The sequence below is a fragment of the Capricornis sumatraensis genome, chromosome 17 (assembly GCF_032405125.1).
Source record: "Capricornis sumatraensis isolate serow.1 chromosome 17, serow.2, whole genome shotgun sequence".
In the NCBI taxonomy this organism is placed as follows: Eukaryota; Metazoa; Chordata; class Mammalia; order Artiodactyla; family Bovidae; genus Capricornis; species Capricornis sumatraensis.
In genome coordinates this window covers 24,387,722-24,405,949 of record NC_091085.1, presented here as the reverse complement: position 1 = coordinate 24,405,949, position 18,228 = coordinate 24,387,722, and the positions used below count along the sequence as shown (strand labels likewise).

The window sequence follows — 18,228 nt, the reverse complement described above, 5'->3', positions numbered from 1 at the left end:
GCTTCCACGAGTCAGCTAACCAGAATCATAGTCAAAGCAGAATCATAATGTGATTCTGGGTTTCCAAACTTCTAGTTTAGTGTCCTGTAAACCCCTGCCTCCTGGTCACCTAGATCACACAAATCTTACCCTGCATATGCGCTAAGTCGTTTCAGTCATGTCAGACTCTTTGCGACCCTATGGACCATTACCTGCCGGGCTCCTCTGTGCATGGAATTCTTCAGGCAACAATACTGGAGTGGGTTGCCATGCCCTCCTCCAGGGAATCTTCCCAATACAGGGATCAAACCCATGTCTCTTTCATCTGCTGCACTAGCAAGCTGGTTCTTTACCATTAGCACCACCTGGGAAGCCCAAAGATTATCCTAGTCATCCAGTCCTGAGGCTGCAAGTATGCAGTCCCTCCTGTTTTAAGCATCTGAAAATAGCGTCAGCAAAGTTATGAGCAGGAACCACCAGGGTGGAGGAAGACAGAGATCCAGCTAAAGGCTTCCTGTTTCTGTCCTTGGAAACAAGGCAGCCTCTTTATTCAGGAGGTCATATTGATTCTGGCAGAAACACGCCCATTCTAGGAAAACCACAAAGATGAAGCATCTAACAGAAAGGCCAGTAAGAAGCCTCCAGTCTCCCTAGGTAGAGGTTTACAGTTAGCAATGAATGGTAGGCTGGGGAGACAGAGGGGCATCCGAAGGGAGACTTTATTTTTACTTTATTTCCTGCTCTACTGTCTGTTTCAGTATAAGCATCTATAAACACTGCAACAGCAAAAGCACTCTCATGCCAGATCGTTCCCCCTTGCCTAGGGGTTCTGAGAAGGAGGAGTCAGGTGAGTGTGCAGTTCTTCAGTGTTGTTCTTATTTAGAACAGAGCAAAGAAGACCAGTGTCTTTGTCCTCATTGTTTACTGGGAATTGTAGCTAATAATCCGGCAAAGAGAGGAGCGGGAGTAGGCAAGAGAGGAGGAAGGAGAGGTGTCTCAGGGCAGCTTTGGGAGAATCAAGGAAGTGTGTCAGGTCCACTAGGCTTGGGGGCTGCACTCAAGTGCTGCTGGATGGTGGGGGGTTGGGTGGGGCGGAGTGGAGGAGCATGGTGATGGTGATGGGGTCGGGGGAGGGAGGCAGAGGCTGAGGTTCGAGCGGTGCCCCGGGTGGAGCTGTACTCCGATGTGATGCCCAGCAGCCCCGTGGGTGGGAACGAGTTAGTGACATGGCCCCACAGCAAGGGTCCCCTTTTACCCGAGCTCCATCAGTGGATAAAGGTTACCCAAAGCACTTCCTCCTACCTAAAGCACCCACGTTCCTCTGGAACCGGGCCCGAGTGTGGAGCAAGCACATTCATGGTGCTCACAGCCGTCAGGAAACAAGTCAAAGAGACCATGTCCCTCTCCTTTGCTGAGACCGCCTACTCCATCATCTGGGCACTAGGGACTCGAGACTGAAAAAGGACTAATTTAGAAAGAGTTCAAATAAGGCCCAGGGGCTGTGGATCACATTTTCTCCCAAACCTGCCTTAGGGTGGCAGTCTTTCACCTTTTTCTTTCAAGTTTAGCCCAAAGCCCAAGCAGAAAACTGTGGGAAACAAATGTCTCTTTCCTTTGTATCTGAAGGAAATCCCCCAGAAATTGACTTTATAAAAGACTGAAGAGTCTGGCAGTGTGTCTGACACGATAATACCTCAATAAATGTTTGTTCAGATGAACTGAAGCCAATGAAAAGTCTTTAAAAAAACTCAAGAAAGAGTCCTTATCTGAAGTCTTTGTCTTGGGTTGGCATCGCCGACTCAATGGACATGAGTTTGACCAAACTTCGGGAGATAGTGAAGGACAAGGAAGCCTGGCGTCCTGCAGTCCACAGGATTGCAAAGAGCTGGACACGACTGAGTGGCTGAACCGAACTGAGTACCCGAGAATCCTTCCCATCCCTGACACCAATCGAGGACGTCAGGTTCTCTCTTGGGGCTCTCAGAAGACTTGGGGAACTCCTGTTTGTCAACACACCTGAGGGCAGGGTTTTGGAGTGTAAGGAAAGCTTTCTTCAGGCAATATCCTTGGTGTACAAATGACACACCTGGAACCTGGAGGTGCACAGACTGCAGAGGGCAGGGGCACCCAGGGAAGAAGATACAGCTTCAGTGATCTCAGGATCTTGGGCTTCTGCACAGCCAGCCCTGGTCTTGCTCTTCTGGTGTGCCCCAAGTCAGCCTCCTTTGAATGTCACAGCCCTCCGCATTGCCTCCAGCTGCCACTCCCTACTTCTGCATAGTTGCCCTAAATCCTATTCCTACCCATCTCCCACCCCAACTCTGTGAAGCAGATTTCTTTCAGTCCTCAATATCCTTTTAAAATCTGATCTCAATTGAACCATTGTATTTTTTTCTTTCAATCCAAGTTGGATCATTGCATTTTTCCCTCTATATGAAATGAAGAGGGACTCCCTCCTTATGGAAAACCAACTTAACATGGAGCAATTAGGCACAGTGCTTTACATACCTGAATAAAGCATGAATGAGACGGCACATGCTTAAGGCTGCACCATTAAGTGCTAAATGAAGCCTGCTGGGGGTGCTATTGCCCACGCTGCTGGACTGCACAAAGCCTCCAGCAACCTCTCTGCGCCTGCCTCAGAAGCATGCAAAACTGAACTAGACTCAAAACGGATCACTGAACCACCTATGTATTCAACACACATGTATGGAACACCTATTGGGCAGGGACACGAAACTAGATACTAGAGAATCAGAAATAAATAAAACGGCGGTGCCTCCAGTAGCTAACAGGTAAGTGGGATATTAGCAAAAATATTCCCAGCTCTCACATTTTCTGTCTGACCCTAAGATCAACTAGTGTCCAACTCAGATCTTTATGTCTGCCCCCTTCTGTTCATTTCTGGAAATGAAAGGCTCTATAACAAACAAAAAACTAGCCAATTAGAGATTGTGATAAAATTGCTACCTGCATAAGAGGCATCCTTTAAAAACTGTTCCTGGCAATTGTCACATTTTTACCTATGATGTTGGTAATGATCGTTAAAACAAAAGTGTTTTTTTTTTTTTTCTCCTAGGAAAAAAACAATTCTACATTGCTTCATTTAATGATACTATTTCCTTATTGAGGATCAAGATTGGTGTGGGCTGACTTAGAAATACAAAAATCACAGAAATTTAAACAACTAGGCTTTCCCTTAGACATTCAAGCAGCTTTATTTTTATTCCAGCTACGTATCTCCTTTTAAGGGTGCTTGAATATAGATTAATAGAGGAAATTAAATTTACAGTAGTTTCAGAAAGAATTTAAGCTTGATTGCCATCATTCCAATGAGTATTATAAAGTAACACCCTATTTGCTTAAGTCCAAGGAAACAGTGAAAATACTACATGGAGTGGAAGAAGGCTAAAACATCAACTTAAATGAATTACATCTTTATTTTTCATACTAAGCACTCTACTTTTATACTCTTAACTCCATCTTCCTGTGTATGCCTGCTGACACTCATGCTACCCCTTCACAATTTAACAGAAAAATCTGGGAACTAACTGAATGATTAAAGTGAACTCCTGGGCTTCCCTGGTGCCTCAGTGGTAAGGAAGTCGCCTGCCGATGCAGGAGACATGGGTTCAGTCCCTGGTCCGGGAAGATCCCACGTGTCTCAGAGAAGCCAAGCCTGTGGACCACCACTACTGGGCCTGTGCTCTAGAGCCTGGGAACTGCACCTACTGAAGTCGAAGTTCCCGAGAGCGTGTGCTCCACGAGAGGCGCCAACGCAGAGGAAAGCCCACACTCCACAACGAGAGAGTGGCCCCACCAACCGCACCCAAAGCAGAGCCCACAAAGCGATGAAGACCAGCGCAGCTGAAAATCACCAAAAAAAAGGGAATTCTTTTACTCCCTTGGACGTACATGAGTTTTCTTTGAAACTCACCTTGAAAAGAGCATAAAGTTCTTCAAGTTCATCAATGGTAAAGGAAGTTTCGGTCACAATGGTTCGTACCTTATATAAAAAGAATAACACCGTGACTTTCACAAACTCAAAAATACCATAATGGGAAACTTCCCGATTGTTTTCTTTTCAATCCGCTTAGTCTGTCAAGCAGGAATTGGGAGTCCAGGGGAATATAAGGAAGGATGGGAACAGAAGGCCACATGCCATTTCTCAAAAGACTCACCACATTGCGTTTTGTAGTATCTTCCAGCGTCTGGATCACCTTTAGTCTCTGTTTAAATCTCATCTGCTCAATCAAATCCGCCCGGATAGTTCCAAATTTCTGGAAAAAAAACCAATACTGGTATTTCTGAGAAATCTGCTGAAATACTTGGTGTCATGTCGATGGAGACAAATCCTGACACCATGAGAAATTTCTTGCCAAATGACAGGGCTCTTAGACTATACCATCATTTACTGTATGTCCTTTGTTTATTTTGAAGCCATTTAACAATCTTAAATAATAGAAAATTCTCATGCTTCTTAACATTGAAGTAAATCTCAAAGCCAAATTAGTCTTTCTCAAATCAGAAGTTCATATGGAAAAAAAAAAGTGAAAGTGTTGCTCAGTTGTGTTTGACTCTTGGTGACTCCATGGGCTGCAGCCCGCCAGCTCCTCTGTCCATGGGATTCTCCATGCAGAATACTGGAGTGGGTAGCCGTTCCCTTCTCCAGGGATCTTCCTGACCCACAGATTGAACCTGGGTCTCCTGCATGGCAGGCAGATTCTTTACCATCTGAATCACCAGGGAAGCCCAGTTCATAAGAAAGGAGAGGGTGAAGTAAGGCTATAGGGACCCTTTGTGGATGAAATAGTGCATTCAAGGAAGAACTTTCTTGACGGGAAGAAAGGAAGTGTATGAGGCTAACTACTCAGCTGGGAGGTTGTAGGAAATGTTGGAGTGTAGCTTCCTATTCTGACCTCTAGTTCAATAGCATTTGTCTTTCGATGGCAGACACTCAGGACTAGCCACCTTTCCTAACCCAAGAAGCCTAACATTGCCTGAATGTTTGGGGCGTTAGCACTGGGGAGAAGTCTCGGAGAGGAAATGCATATAACTTCCCTCTACGTTCCTTTGCTACCTCTTATAAATCTATAATGATTTCAAAATAAAAGTGGTTTTGGGGGATTTGTTTTGTTTCTGGAACTTATGGTATAACATTTTACAACAGAAAAAGATGAAGCAATCTGAAAAATAAGTGACAGTCAGGGGCCTGAGAAACTCCCTTTGAGTTTAAGAATACTATTGGCATGTACAGAGAGCACTGAGTTTTGAAATTATGCTTGTCACACAGACTGGAAGTTGGCTCATCAATACCCATACGTCTGCTCTCCCTGCATGTAGAGAATTCAAAATTTCAGCCAAGTACCCAGATGCTCAGCAAAAGACTACATTTCCCAGTGTCCCCTGCAGCTTCTTGTGCTGGGTGACTAGATTCTGGCCAATAAGATGTAAGTAGAAGTGATGTTGTTCAGTTACTCGGTAGTGTCCGACTCTTTGTGACCCCATGGATTGCAGCACTCTAGGTTTCCTTGTCCTTCATTATCTCCCGGAGTTTGCTCTAACTCATGTCCATTGAGTCGATGATGCCATCCAACCACCTCATCCTCTGTCCCCCCCGCTTCTCCTTCTGCCCTCAATCTTTTCCAGCATCAGGGTCTTTTCCAATGAGTAAGCTCTTCAGTGCCCATTGAAGGAAAGAGACACACTCATCCTATCTCCTTCCTGTGTGGATAAGACGTTTCTCAAGAGTGGATTAGATGGGGAGGGAGGTGGGAAGGAGGTTCAAGAGACGGGGGTACATATGTACACCTTAGGCTGATTCATGTTGATGTTTGGCAGAAACCAACACAGTTCTGTAAAGCGATTATCCTTCAGTTAAAAAATAAATTTTTAAAAAGAGTGGGTTAGGAAGAGCCTGGGTCCCTGATGCCACTGATGCTCCCTGATGCTCCACACCAGTCCTGAACTCCATAAGCAAACTCAAAGCAAGAGAAAATCGAATTTCTGTCTTAACTCTATTTGGGGGTCTACGGTTACAACAGCCTAACCTCTGTTCTAACAAACAAGAGCTAAAACTTACAAACTGATTAAGTGCTCGGCATAAATTACATGTTTTGCTTAAATTCCATTTACTCCCTTTCTCCTGGTTCTATTTATGCCTACTCCTTTTCTGTCTCCTGGGCACATCCTCTCTATCTTGAATCCCTGGGCAGCTCCGGGGCTCAGTCTTTAGACCTCTACACGCCTACATCCTAGGGCTTCCCCTCACTGTCTACCACCTCTACTGTTCACACCCTGGTCCAAACCACTACTGTCTCTCTCAGAGGCTTAAAAAAAACACAAGGTGACAGTTGAGAGTTAAGTTTAACTGGGTACAAAATGAGGGCTATATATATATATAGCCTGGGAGACAACATTTCAGATAGCTCTGAGAAACTGCTCCTAAGAGGTAGGGGGAAGGTCAGTATATCTGATTTCGGTGAAGGGAGAGTACATGCTATCAAGCACATATTTTTTTGCAGGAAGTTTCTGCTAGTCTCATAAAGGTGATAAAGTCATGTGGAGTATACATCACCATGATGGAATTTACTGCTTTTCTAGATATGAGATGCACGAATTGGGCTTCTAAAATCAGCTCCTGAAGATATCTGACCTGTTTTGCCAGTTTCTCAGAGCACAGAGTGCCTCATTTCTGCTCTCCACCCTGAACTCCTTTCAAGTGTTGAAGGTCAGCAGCTGCAGCAGCTCACAATTTAATCCTTGTAGAGGCGGATGGTAAGCCTCTACGAGGATGTGTGTCCATGGGTTTCTCCAGGCAAGAATACTGGAGTGGGTTGCCATTTCCTCCATCGGGGGATTTTCCTAACCCAGGGTTGAATGCACATCACCTGCATTGGCAGGGAGATTTCTCTTTCTTTTTTTTTTTTTTTAATCACTAAGCCACCTGGGAAGTGGTTTTAGAAATGGTCCTTCTAAAACCTGAGCCTTGACACTACTCCTTTGCTCACAACTCCAACGCTGTCACAGCTCACTCGGAGTCAAATTCCAAGTCTCACCGATGATTCCAAGCCCTATACCCCTCCCCCTCCCTCAGCTACCTCTCTGGTCAGCTGCCAATACCCTTTCCTCACTGCTGCAGGACAGTGGCCTCTTACTGCTCCTCGTGAACATTATGGCAGCTCCACTGCCAGCCAGGGCCTGTGCTGCAGCCCCTTCTCTGCCTGGAAATCATTTCCTTCGGACACAACTCGCTGGCTCCCCGAGGTCATTTGCGTCTCTGCTAGACGTCACTTCACAGACACATAAACCCAAGAAAAACAGCACGTGCCCGCCCTTTTAATCTGCTGCGTTCTTTCTTACTTGAATCTGCCATGGCCTGCCTCTCACCCCTCACTATGAGGGCACAGACTGTGTCCTCCAGAATGGAGGACAGATACTGATTCTCACCAAGTGCTCAACAGGTATTTACTGGACACACTGAATCCTGGGGATAATTTCAGGAAGTGCTCTTCCTAGCTCCATTTCAGAGACGAGGGAACAGAAGCTTAACAAAAATCATCAACTTGCCCAAGTTCACGGAGCTGTGGTGGTAAAGCCCAGTTTGAACACAGGCTGTCTGATTCTAGAATTTGCACCCTTGGAAGAATCCCCAGGGGTTCATCTCCCTGACTTGCTGCAGAGAGCAGTCAGTGTTCAATAAGGCCTTGAGTTCCCAGATTCAGTGAATAAAATATAGGAGATACAGGATGTCCAGTTGAACGTTTAACTCAGATAAACAAGAGTGATCATCATTTCAGTATGTCCCATGCAATGTCGGTCTTTTCTGTATCTTATCTGACAACACCAGCAATGGCATCTCTCTACAGGCTGTCCCACATGGCGGACTCTGAACCACATAATTTATAATTTCCCCAAATTGGAGTCAACAGTGAAAAACCCTACCCTTCTAAAGCTTTCTATTTCTATCTATTCAATGTGTTTTTCCTGTTTTGAATGAGAACTGCGTTTTGACTCAGGTGTTTCTTCCCAATAGTTAAGACAAGTGTACACTGACATCTTAGAACTTAGACCAGTTACTTAGAACTTTCATCACTTAATGTGACCGGAGGGTCTTGATCTACAAATGCAGGGTTTATGGATGAATTTTCCCACCTCCAGAGAACTGTCTTCTCAAGACCGAGTCCGAATCCTCTCCACTCTAAAGAAAGATATGGCAATTACTGCCACTTAGAAGTCAGAATTCAAAAGTTGTTAGTAGGAGCTGCCACTAGTGATGGAAAATGTTATACTTAATTCCCTCTGGGTTAAATCCTCGGGTGGGATTAAAACTCCCAAGAAAGGTAACTCTTTTGATCCTCACAGAAGAATGGAAAGTATCTACTACAGAGCTCATGCTGAAGATGGAGGGGTGGGTTTACCTCAAACCAGCACACAGTCTGCCTTTGATCAACCAGGAAACATTACCTACGAGACAGAAGGAAACTATTCTTGCCCTACAACCGGCAGGGACATTAACAATGACGTGTCATTGGTCATCCTTACAATAACCTTCTGAGTTAGTACTGTTACTTCCATTTCTCAGACGAGAAAACTAAGGTTCAGAGAGGTTCAATAAGCTACCCAGAGTCCCACAGGGGCTGCACTGCAATTTAAGGTTCAGTCATTGGTTTTATAACTCCACCACCTACTTTTCCAGCATTCTAGAAAAGGGTTCCAGATAGGTTCTTCTCCGTCTTTGGGTAGAAGAGAACATAAATTTTTGGAGCTAGACAAAATGTGATTCAAATTCATTTTCTTTTACTAATTATCTGCGTGACTCTGGGCAATTCAGTCAAATCTTCTGAATCATAGTTTCTTCCTCTGTACAAGGAGACCCCAAAATTGTCCTTGTAGATTGCCCTTAGAGATAAAGATACATTAATATAAAGTACGGGTAACAGTAACTCACAGTAAACATTGGCTTGGTGATCTCTGCAGATTGCTAAAGAACAAGCTGGGTTCCTCAGGTGGCTGAGCGGTAAAAAATCCACCCGCCAGTGCAGGAGGCACAGGTTCTATCCTCGGGTGAGGGAGATGCCCCCTGGAGGGGGAAAGGGCAACCCACTCCAGGATCCTTGTTGGAAAATCCCACGGACAGAGGAGCCTGGCGGGCTACAGTCTACGGGGTCGGACATGCTTTAGTGACTAAACAACAAAAAGAGTTACTTCCCCCAAGCCTGACCTTCAAAGTGCCCTCTACATTTTCTATTTAATTAATATCTGTTCCTCAACTAGAAATGGACCCTGCAGTTTGCCAGGCAGGTCCAGGGACTGGCCGTACTCAGACACAATGGAACACATACAATGGCCCTTCCATCGGGAGCTAACAATCCCAACCTAAAAGGACACCACGAACTCCCAAGTCCCTGCCTAGCTATTTCCGGAGGATTTCTAAAGGAAGATGGGCTATGAGGAGGACTGGGCCGTGATCTCCTCTCCCCTGCTCCTCTCACCTTTCTGGAGGGGCTCTGACAGAATGGAGTTCTGAAAACAGCAAACAAACAATGGCTGAGTAGATCCTCTCTCTTCGCAGTGGCTGTTGGGTGCCTTGCAAATCAATCAATGGTTTCAAGACTTCCCACTAACCAGCCTCTACTGGACCCACTGGCCTCCTGTCCGTATGTACACCTGCAAGTCCATCCACCTTCTATCCAGACACACCCCCTGGGCTCTGGCTTTAACGCTGGAGAGCTCGCGGTTGCCTCCTAACTCTGCCACTTTCTGTGTGCCTTGGGAGAACTGACTCAACCTCTCTCAACTTACATTTTAACCTTGAAATGTGTGAACATGGACCTAGTGGGGCTATCGATGAAGCACCCGGCACCTGTCCCACACGAGGTGGGTTCTCCACGAGTGACAGCTGTTATCACCAAAATTAATAAGCCAAACACATTAATCTGGCATTAATCTGAACTTTCAAACTGTCTGTCCTTCTGCACAAACTCCTCCTCGTGGTTGATCAGCCACCTCCTTTCCCCACTGCAGCTCAGTTCAGTCCCTCAGTCATGTCCGACTCTTAGGGACCCCATGGACTGCAGCACGCCAGGCTTCCCTGTCCATCACCAACTCCTGGAGCTTGCCCAAACTCATGTCCATCAAGTCGGTGATGCCATCCAACCACCTCATCCTCTGTCATCCCCTTGCTTAACATTTCTCAAACGCTCTGGGTGGGCTATCTTGAACATGAAGAAACTATGGTGGTCACGTGCCTGCTATGAGTCTGCTATTAATGTGCCCTGTGTCTTCCAGGAGGCTCATCACAGTCTATGGATTAAACCTGAAGGCTGGATGTCTACCGTGTCTGTGTGTCTAACAAAATGGCACACAGGGCCCAAACAGAAGAAAATTGTCTCTCAAACTGCCCCCTCCTTCCAGGAGGGGCTTGGGAGAACTTCACAATGCGTGAGATTTCCACGATGAGACATTTATGAAGACAGTTATCACATCTACTCATCAGGAGAAAGGTGATTGACCTGCAGCATCCTGGGATCTCAAGGCTGAACGTGCTTTCGGTATTCTTCCTACTTATCTATTTTCCTGGCGAACTATCCTGAAGCACGGAAAGCAAGGAGTCACCTGCTTCAGAACACTGGTGTCTGTCGTATAACCGGGTTAAAATCCTCCTAGGCGTCTAGTGGCCCCATTCTGCATCTAGGGCAGTGACTCTTAGCCCCGACCCGGCTCCAGAATCACCTGGGAACTTTTGAAAAATATTTCTTCTTAGGTGTCATACCAAGATACAAAGGTAACTGGTCTAGAAGGGAGCCTAGGAATTTATACTTTTAAAAGCTTGGCTTAAAAAAAATTTTTTTTTAAGGGATTTGAATGCTCAGGCAGAATCAAGGACCACCAATCTAATAGGAGGCAGAAAGAAAAAAAAGGAAAGGCAAGACTTAGTGGTGTTGTCTGCAGGATGACCCATTAAGGTAATGGGGATTTCCCAGGTGGCACTAGTGGTAAATTACCCTCCTGCCAATGCAGGAGACCTAAGAGACACGGGTTCGATCCCCGAGTCGGGAAGATCCCTTAGAGGAGGGCACGGCAACCTACTCCAGTATTCCTGCCTGGAGAATCTCAAGGACAGAGGAAGCCGGCGGGCCACAGTCCATGGAGTCTTGCAGACTCAAACATGACTGAAGCGACTTAGCAAGAGCACACAGATAAGGCATTGGGAAGGCACTGGAGGCTTACTATTAGGGCAATGCCACTAAGCAGAGAAAATCAAAAGCAAATCATTGTGCACTGAAAGAGGAGGTGATGTAGGCATTGGTAAAAATAAACAAGGTCGTCTTCCCAGGCAGAGGAAGGAAACTATGGCTGTGCCCTGCGATAGGACTCTTGGCAGCCTGAGGGGTGCCATTAGGGACCAGACAGACAGGAAGGAGACGGACATCAGCTCTGGTCTTACTTCCATTCTTCTCTCTTTCCCATTAAAAACGGGCCACGTGCTGACCTCAGCGAGACCTTAGCTTATCTGTTGTGCAGAACAAAGCTGAGTTTCTACATACCAAGCTTTATTACTTGGGTCTAGAATTCTCTTTACAGTAAAGGTTTCGGGGGATGCCTTTAGAAAAACAACCCACAGCTATAATAATAACTATTGCTTTCAAGTCACAGGGGCTCTTTTTCTGGAAAAATAATCATTCAACATTTCTGATGGAGGACTATTAAAAGTCCTGGGGCAGTGGTTTTTTTAAAAATGCATTATGATAATAACCAGTTTTGGAGAGAGTGAAGTGAAACAGTCATCCTTAATCTCTACTAGTGAAAATTTAAATCAGAAAAATCTATACAGAAACTGCACAGGGTGTGCCAGGAGCTTGGAAATAATTCATACTTTTTGATCTACTACTGGAAATCTATTCCTAAGAATGGACTCTAATAAAAAAGTCAGAGATATATTATTTGTATAGACACTTTTATATAATATATAGTATCATACATATTATATACACATAAAAATATCATACAAATTTGCCAATATGGTACTGAAAATTTGGAAGCAACCTAAGTAAATGTCCAAAGAAAGGGACCAGCTAAATAAGTTTTGGCATCTCATTAAAGCAGAATATTAAGAATCTATGAAAACCTGCAAACAAACAATATATTAAATATCAGAGAATGTTCATCATGCATTTTAAGTCAAAAATGGAAAGTTACAAAGCACTTTTAAGCAGATACTTAGTACTTAAGTATAAATTGCAGATATAAAAACATATTGGAGGGAGATATGGTGAGATGCTCACAGGATACAGTTTTCCTTTCACATGTGTTCAGTCTCTACATTATTTTTCAATAAGCATGCTTTACTTTTATGATGCTAAAACATACCCCAAATGTTTTGTTTTTAATATGTATGGGGTGCTAACAAAATTTTTCTGAAATAATAAATTATCAGCCTTTCTTCTATTTTGAGTTAAGGGCACACATTTCTGAAAAGGTGTCTGGATCCATACCAATTTTTTTTAAATGCACCTATTTTTTTTTTTTTCCCATTATCTATAAGAGAGATTTTCTGACCTCAACCAGAGGTCACCATCTCTCCAGTATCCAGGCTGCTGTTAGCTGGAATGCTGACAATCACCAGGAACACAATCCCAAAACATCTGGAGAGGGCCTGGTGTGCTTAGCGAAACATTCACACTCTTCCTTAATGATCAGGAAATGAACAAACCACAGGTATTATCCTTAATGATCAGGAAATGAACAAACCATTCCGGTCCTGAGTCCCCGGAATGCCAAAAACCACAAGTGCTATGAGGTACATAGCACCACTAGTTCTTTTGTGGAATTTAGGACCAGATCTGGGGTCACTGTGGACCAGAACATACCTTCCCCAACCCGGGCCGAGCAATTTGAGAGGAGTCCTGGGAGTCTGGTTCTTGTCTGGGAGGCGGGAGTATTCTATGTGTCCCCCACAGAAGAGGACTGTCTCGTCTGCTTCCCAGGAGACCCAAGGACTTGGCATGAGCACAGGAGGGTCAGCCTCCCCATGCCTCCTTTCAACAGCCTCTCCTCAACCCACCCAGAGCTGAAACTGAGCTGCTACTTGATCAGCCAATGAGGTGGGCAAAGCCAAGCGTCGGAGGCCCGAGCGGGTCATGCAATTGCTCCGTGGTGTTTGGCCCATTCATTCAGTGGCCCTCTCTGGAGCTTGAAGCTGTCAGCTGGTGGGGAGCTGCCTGCTTCGACAACCAGTTCTCAGAACCAGGAGGGAAGCAGGGACACCCTGGGTTAGCAGTGGAAGTGTGTGGCACACATCCAGTGGAGGCCCTCTGAGCATGCAGTGTTGTGACCCCAGGCAGACCTACCTCATAGGAAGTTCTGATGAGTCTGAAAATGTCAACCTCAGGATAGGGCTCCACGTCATCACTGAGCAGGGAGTGGAGGTGAGGGATGGGGGGCAGCGTGCTGTCTTTATTGGTCACGCTGTCCAAATACCTGAAGAAGAAAGAATCCGGAGTCACTGGGAGGCGAATCTGGAATTATCTCTTTACAGTTGTCCACCTATTTTCTGCAAACTCTGCATATCAGAAGACTAAAATCCCTTCACTTCTTTTTAAAATTTTATTATTTTTTTAAACTGAAGTAGAGTTAATCGTCTTCACTTCTAGAGACAAAGAATAAAAAAAAAAAAATCCTCAATCACACAGAGAAGTGGGCTCTGTGATAACCATCAGGGCATATAAGACTCACAGAACCAAGGAGAAAGGCAGATGGAAGGTACAGAGAAGGCGGCCCAGGGGTAGTTTTCCAGGTGAGAAATACCTTCCCAAAACGGTCATAGCCTCCCCATCATCCTTGCAGTTCAAAAGCTTGTCTACGTTTGCATCGAGCACAGCTAGGGCCAACTGGAATATCACTTTGATTCCTTCATAGAAGAAACAGTCGACAACCACCACTGCGCTCTCAAAGGGCATCACGCTGAGAAAAAGGGTGAGGAACCAGGACAGGGAGATGGTGGAGATCACGCCCAGGTCCTGCATGCAGTCGTACAGCTGCGGGACATAGTCCCGGGCCAGTTCCTCGAAGACACCCTGGTCCACCAGAGCACCTGCAGCGGGGGTGGACGCAAAAGGTCACGTGTTAACCCACAGCACCTTCTCGCAAATGAACCCAAGCCAACAGCTTGACGAACACAATCCAGTTGACAACTGCTACTGAGACAGAACTCTAATCGCTACGTCACTAGACGAAGGTATCATCAGCACAGCCAAGTCACCAGATGAGTTCTGACTGCATCTTCTCTTTCTGGGGCCTTCCTCCCCTGCTTGTTTATCATAAAAGAGCAATAACATCAAACCTCTAAGGGCTGTGGAAAAGGTCAACTTACAAGATTTTCCTGACACACAATTATTTTGCCGGCAACATGATGTTTGGCTAGACATGAAATATACATCTAAGTAGGTTGATTTCTTGGCAAACTCTTAAAAAAAAAAATCACTCTTCTGGATGCTTGGTCCCCATATAGGAATTGTTTCTTTAAATAATTGTTTGGTTTTCCACCCTCCCCCAAAGTATAAGCATTCCAGCTGTACACATTCATGATCAACTTCCTGGCATTTCTGGAGAGTATTTCCAGTGAATCAAGTTACTATGCACAAGTTTAGAAATGGAGACAGAACATAAGAGGAGAGCATAAAGTACACCTTTTGCTGTACTAGCAAGGAAGAGCTTGTCTTGCTAAAGTGAATGCCTAACACTGGAGGGGATTATATGGAGAGACACCAATAATTTATTTAAATGCTCACCATCGCTGCTTGCTTTGCAATGAAACCAGTTCTGAAAAATACCTTAGAAACTGAGCTCTGAATATATTTTTATATGCTATTCTGCCCACTCCTTTTTTGAATCCTTCTGCTTTCCACAGATTCCAAGCTCTTCAGGAAAGCACCATTAAACCTTTGGGGACTGGTGATCTGCATGCCTGGTGTAGCTCTCACGTGCCACAGACACCCACATTGAGTGTTTTCTAAAACAGTGAGATGTATATTCTTTCCATGGGGAGAAGCTCCACGGTGCTCCTTTGTGTAATAATCTATGTTGATTCAAGCCCTCTCATTCCCATTTTGGGAAACTGGAGTTGTCTGACACTCTTTTGGCTAACAGTGACTGGAAATGGGGTTACAGCTGGTTTCCTGGTTCTAGAAACATTTTCCTGATGAGATAAGGGTCATAAACTAATTGCATCCTCACGTACCAACCACCCTGGTATTGTAGTAATCAGGGAGCATGCGTTCACACAAAGCCACCAGCAGCCAGAAAGCTTCCTCCTCTTTGGCATAAAGCAGCAGCACGGATGTGACAATGTTCATGGCCTAAAGGGATGAAAGAAGACGTCAGCAGATACATTTTAAATACATCAGACACATTTTAACCTGAGAAACGACTGAGTTAGTCCCAAAGGAGCCAGCACACTTTTTCCACAAAAAAACAGATAATAAATATGTAAAGGCTTTACATACACCCATTCTTCAGAGTTTTGTTTTGTTTACAACTTTTGAAAAATGTAAAAACCCTTAGAACGTCAGCCTGCTAAGTGTTTTGCTTTGGCTTGTTGTTGTTTTGTGGGGTTTTTTTTTTTTTTTTTTGCCTGTTAACTGTTAAGGGCTCCATGAACACCAATATGCACCAAGGACTGAGCCCCACCATGACCACCAATCCTCATTCAAAAACTCTGTCCAAAGCCTATGTGCCAAAGCTTTCAACCTATCAGTCTCAGTGTTTGGAATCCTTAATTCGGTGAGGTGAATATTTCCCTTTTAATCTTCCATAACTGTTTCTATCGCCCAGTACACATGGCTTGAGGCGCTCTTCAGGGAACAATGAAGCCTTTCAAAGTTGGAGTCCTCGCCCATTATTTCCATCTGGATAAGGATGGTAGTGATAGGTAACAGGGGTTTAATTCTAAAGTAATCTACTTTATTAAAAGATATCATCAGCTAGCTCATAAGCACTCCAGGCTCAACTACTTTAACAGTCCTCTTAATTAAATAGAGGAAGATCAAAAGATAAATATGAACTCTATTATATGAGAAGCCAGCTCCTGCCTATACTTCTTTTGATCCTGGAGAAACCGGTAAGTAAGTGTCCATCAGATTCCTACAATATAAATGTCAAAAAAGGAATTTAGGTCTGATAGGCTCTTCCTTGTAAGCCTGACTTGGTAGGTTCCCAAGTGAAATCATTAAAATTCCACTTGAGAATTAACCTGCCTACTACACGATCAAGGTCATGGCTGGTTTCTTCGTCATTCAGTCAAGGTACGTTTCTTTTGAGGCTCTACTAGGTAACAGGCTCTGGACTAAGTACTGGGGAAAAGGAGGGGCACAGGGGTGACAAATCTCACAGGGCATAAATCCAGGGGTCAGAGAGAGAAAAGAGATGTGAAAGTCGATTAATCAATTCGGAGGTATATTTTAAATAAACTGCTATCAAAAAGGTAAAATGTACAGGGAGACCTGTGATATATGCACGTCTCTGTGTCTGTGTGCATGTGCACGCACGGTATACAGGTTTCAAGACAGTAAGCCTGCTTTAGGTTTCATCTAGATGGTCAAGGAAGGTTTCTCTGGGTACATATGTAGCCTTTCAATCTAACGACACTTAGAGCTTTCCAAATTGTGCTATCCATACTAACTTATACAGGCAATCACTGCGGTTGGTATATGGGCAACATTTTTTAATACTGAATTACACATTTATTTTAGTGGGCCTTAAAATATAGCCACAGCATATAAGAGCTACATTCTCAAGGACATTAACTGCTTAGGAGTTGCCAAGGGGAGGAGCACTGGGAAACCCAGAATGCAGAATTAAAGGCTTGGTGCCCAGATATGCTCATGACCAGTTAGTGACCAGCCAGGCCACCAGACGGTGGTGGATCCAGAAAGGGCACTCTTATCCCTTGGCTCCTCTGCTCAGTGGAGGGTTTCTCTGCTCTGGGAGAGCATGCATCCCCGAGGACATCTGACAAGGTCTAAAAACATTTAGCTGTCACAAGTGGGGAGCACTGGCATTTTGTGAGAAGATGCTATTAATCACGTTATTAAGCAGGAATGTTACTAAACATTCTCCAAAGCACAGGACAGCCCCACACAAAGAATGATTCAGTCCATAATGCCAACAGTACCAAGGTCGAGAGACCCTGGTCCAGTAATTGCTCTCTTAACCATAAAGCCTTTCTTCTTTTTAAAGAAATATTTATTTATTTGGCTGTACCGGGTCTTAGCGACAGCATACAGGATCTAGTTCCCTGACCAGGGATCGAACCCGGGCCCCCTGGGAGTGTGGAATTTTAGCCACTGGACCACCAGGGAAGTCCCCCATAAAGCCTTTCTTATTACTTACCGGCTGGCAGAAAACATTTTTTTAAAAAGTCTTACCCATCTGTGACATTCACCTGGCAATACCCTATGTTAGGATTTCGAAAAGCATAAGCTGTCAAGACTCTCCTCAGAGCGGCGATGCCCATCTCGTTCTGGAAAGCGGGGTGTTCCGGAAGGGAGCGGTGCAGGTCCCGCTCAATCTCCTCTGTGGCGAGGTTGTACTTGCCCATGGACTTCTCCACGAGGTCCTCATAGTAGCCGGGGTGGGTAGCCTTCTCGTTGATGGCCCCTGGGAAACACCGAACGGAGCCAGCATCAGAAAGTGGGAGCCCAGCCTTGGCTGCCTGACCCGCACTCTTCCTCCTGTGAGGACCTGTGTCCCACAGCCACAGCCCGGCTGTAACTTCACTCCCGGCCCTCTCCCCTCTTCCCGCTCCACTGGAAGCCAGCAGCTTAAAAACTCCCCTGTTCACTATGATCTCCTGGAGAAGCGAATGGCTACCCACTCCAGTATTCATGCCTGGAGAGTCCCATGGATGGAGGGGCCTGGTGAGCTACAGTCCATGGGATTGTGGAGAGTCAAACACGACTGAGTGATTCTCTCTCTCTCTCTCTCTCTCACACACACACACACTCTATGATATCACTTATACGTGAAGCCTAAAGAATAGCACAAATGACCCTAGATACGGAACAGAAACAGGCTCACAGACACAGACAACAAACTTCTGGTTACTAAAGTGGGGAAGAGGATGAGAGAGGGACAAATTACAGTATGGGATTAATAGATACAAATTACTAGTCATACAACAGATAAGTAGCAAGGATTTACTGTATAGCACAGGGCATTATAGTCAATATCTTGTAATAACCTATAAGG

The 18,228-nt window shown here is 45.0% G+C and overlaps 1 protein-coding gene across 1 annotated transcript in view; it reads right to left on the bottom strand.

Moving 5' to 3' along the window:
- TBC1D9 (TBC1 domain family member 9) overlaps window positions 1-18,228 on the bottom strand; it is a 115,877-nt gene that overhangs the window by 13,647 nt on the left and 84,002 nt on the right. Inside the window, exons 10-15 of the mRNA XM_068989698.1 lie at window positions 17,423-17,637; window positions 15,221-15,338; window positions 13,789-14,074; window positions 13,332-13,461; window positions 4,161-4,259; window positions 3,917-3,985 (exon numbers count right to left, since the gene is read on the bottom strand). Of these exons, the coding sequence (XP_068845799.1) occupies window positions 3,917-3,985; window positions 4,161-4,259; window positions 13,332-13,461; window positions 13,789-14,074; window positions 15,221-15,338; window positions 17,423-17,637 (917 nt within the window). The remainder of the gene's footprint in view (window positions 1-3,916; window positions 3,986-4,160; window positions 4,260-13,331; window positions 13,462-13,788; window positions 14,075-15,220; window positions 15,339-17,422; window positions 17,638-18,228) is intronic.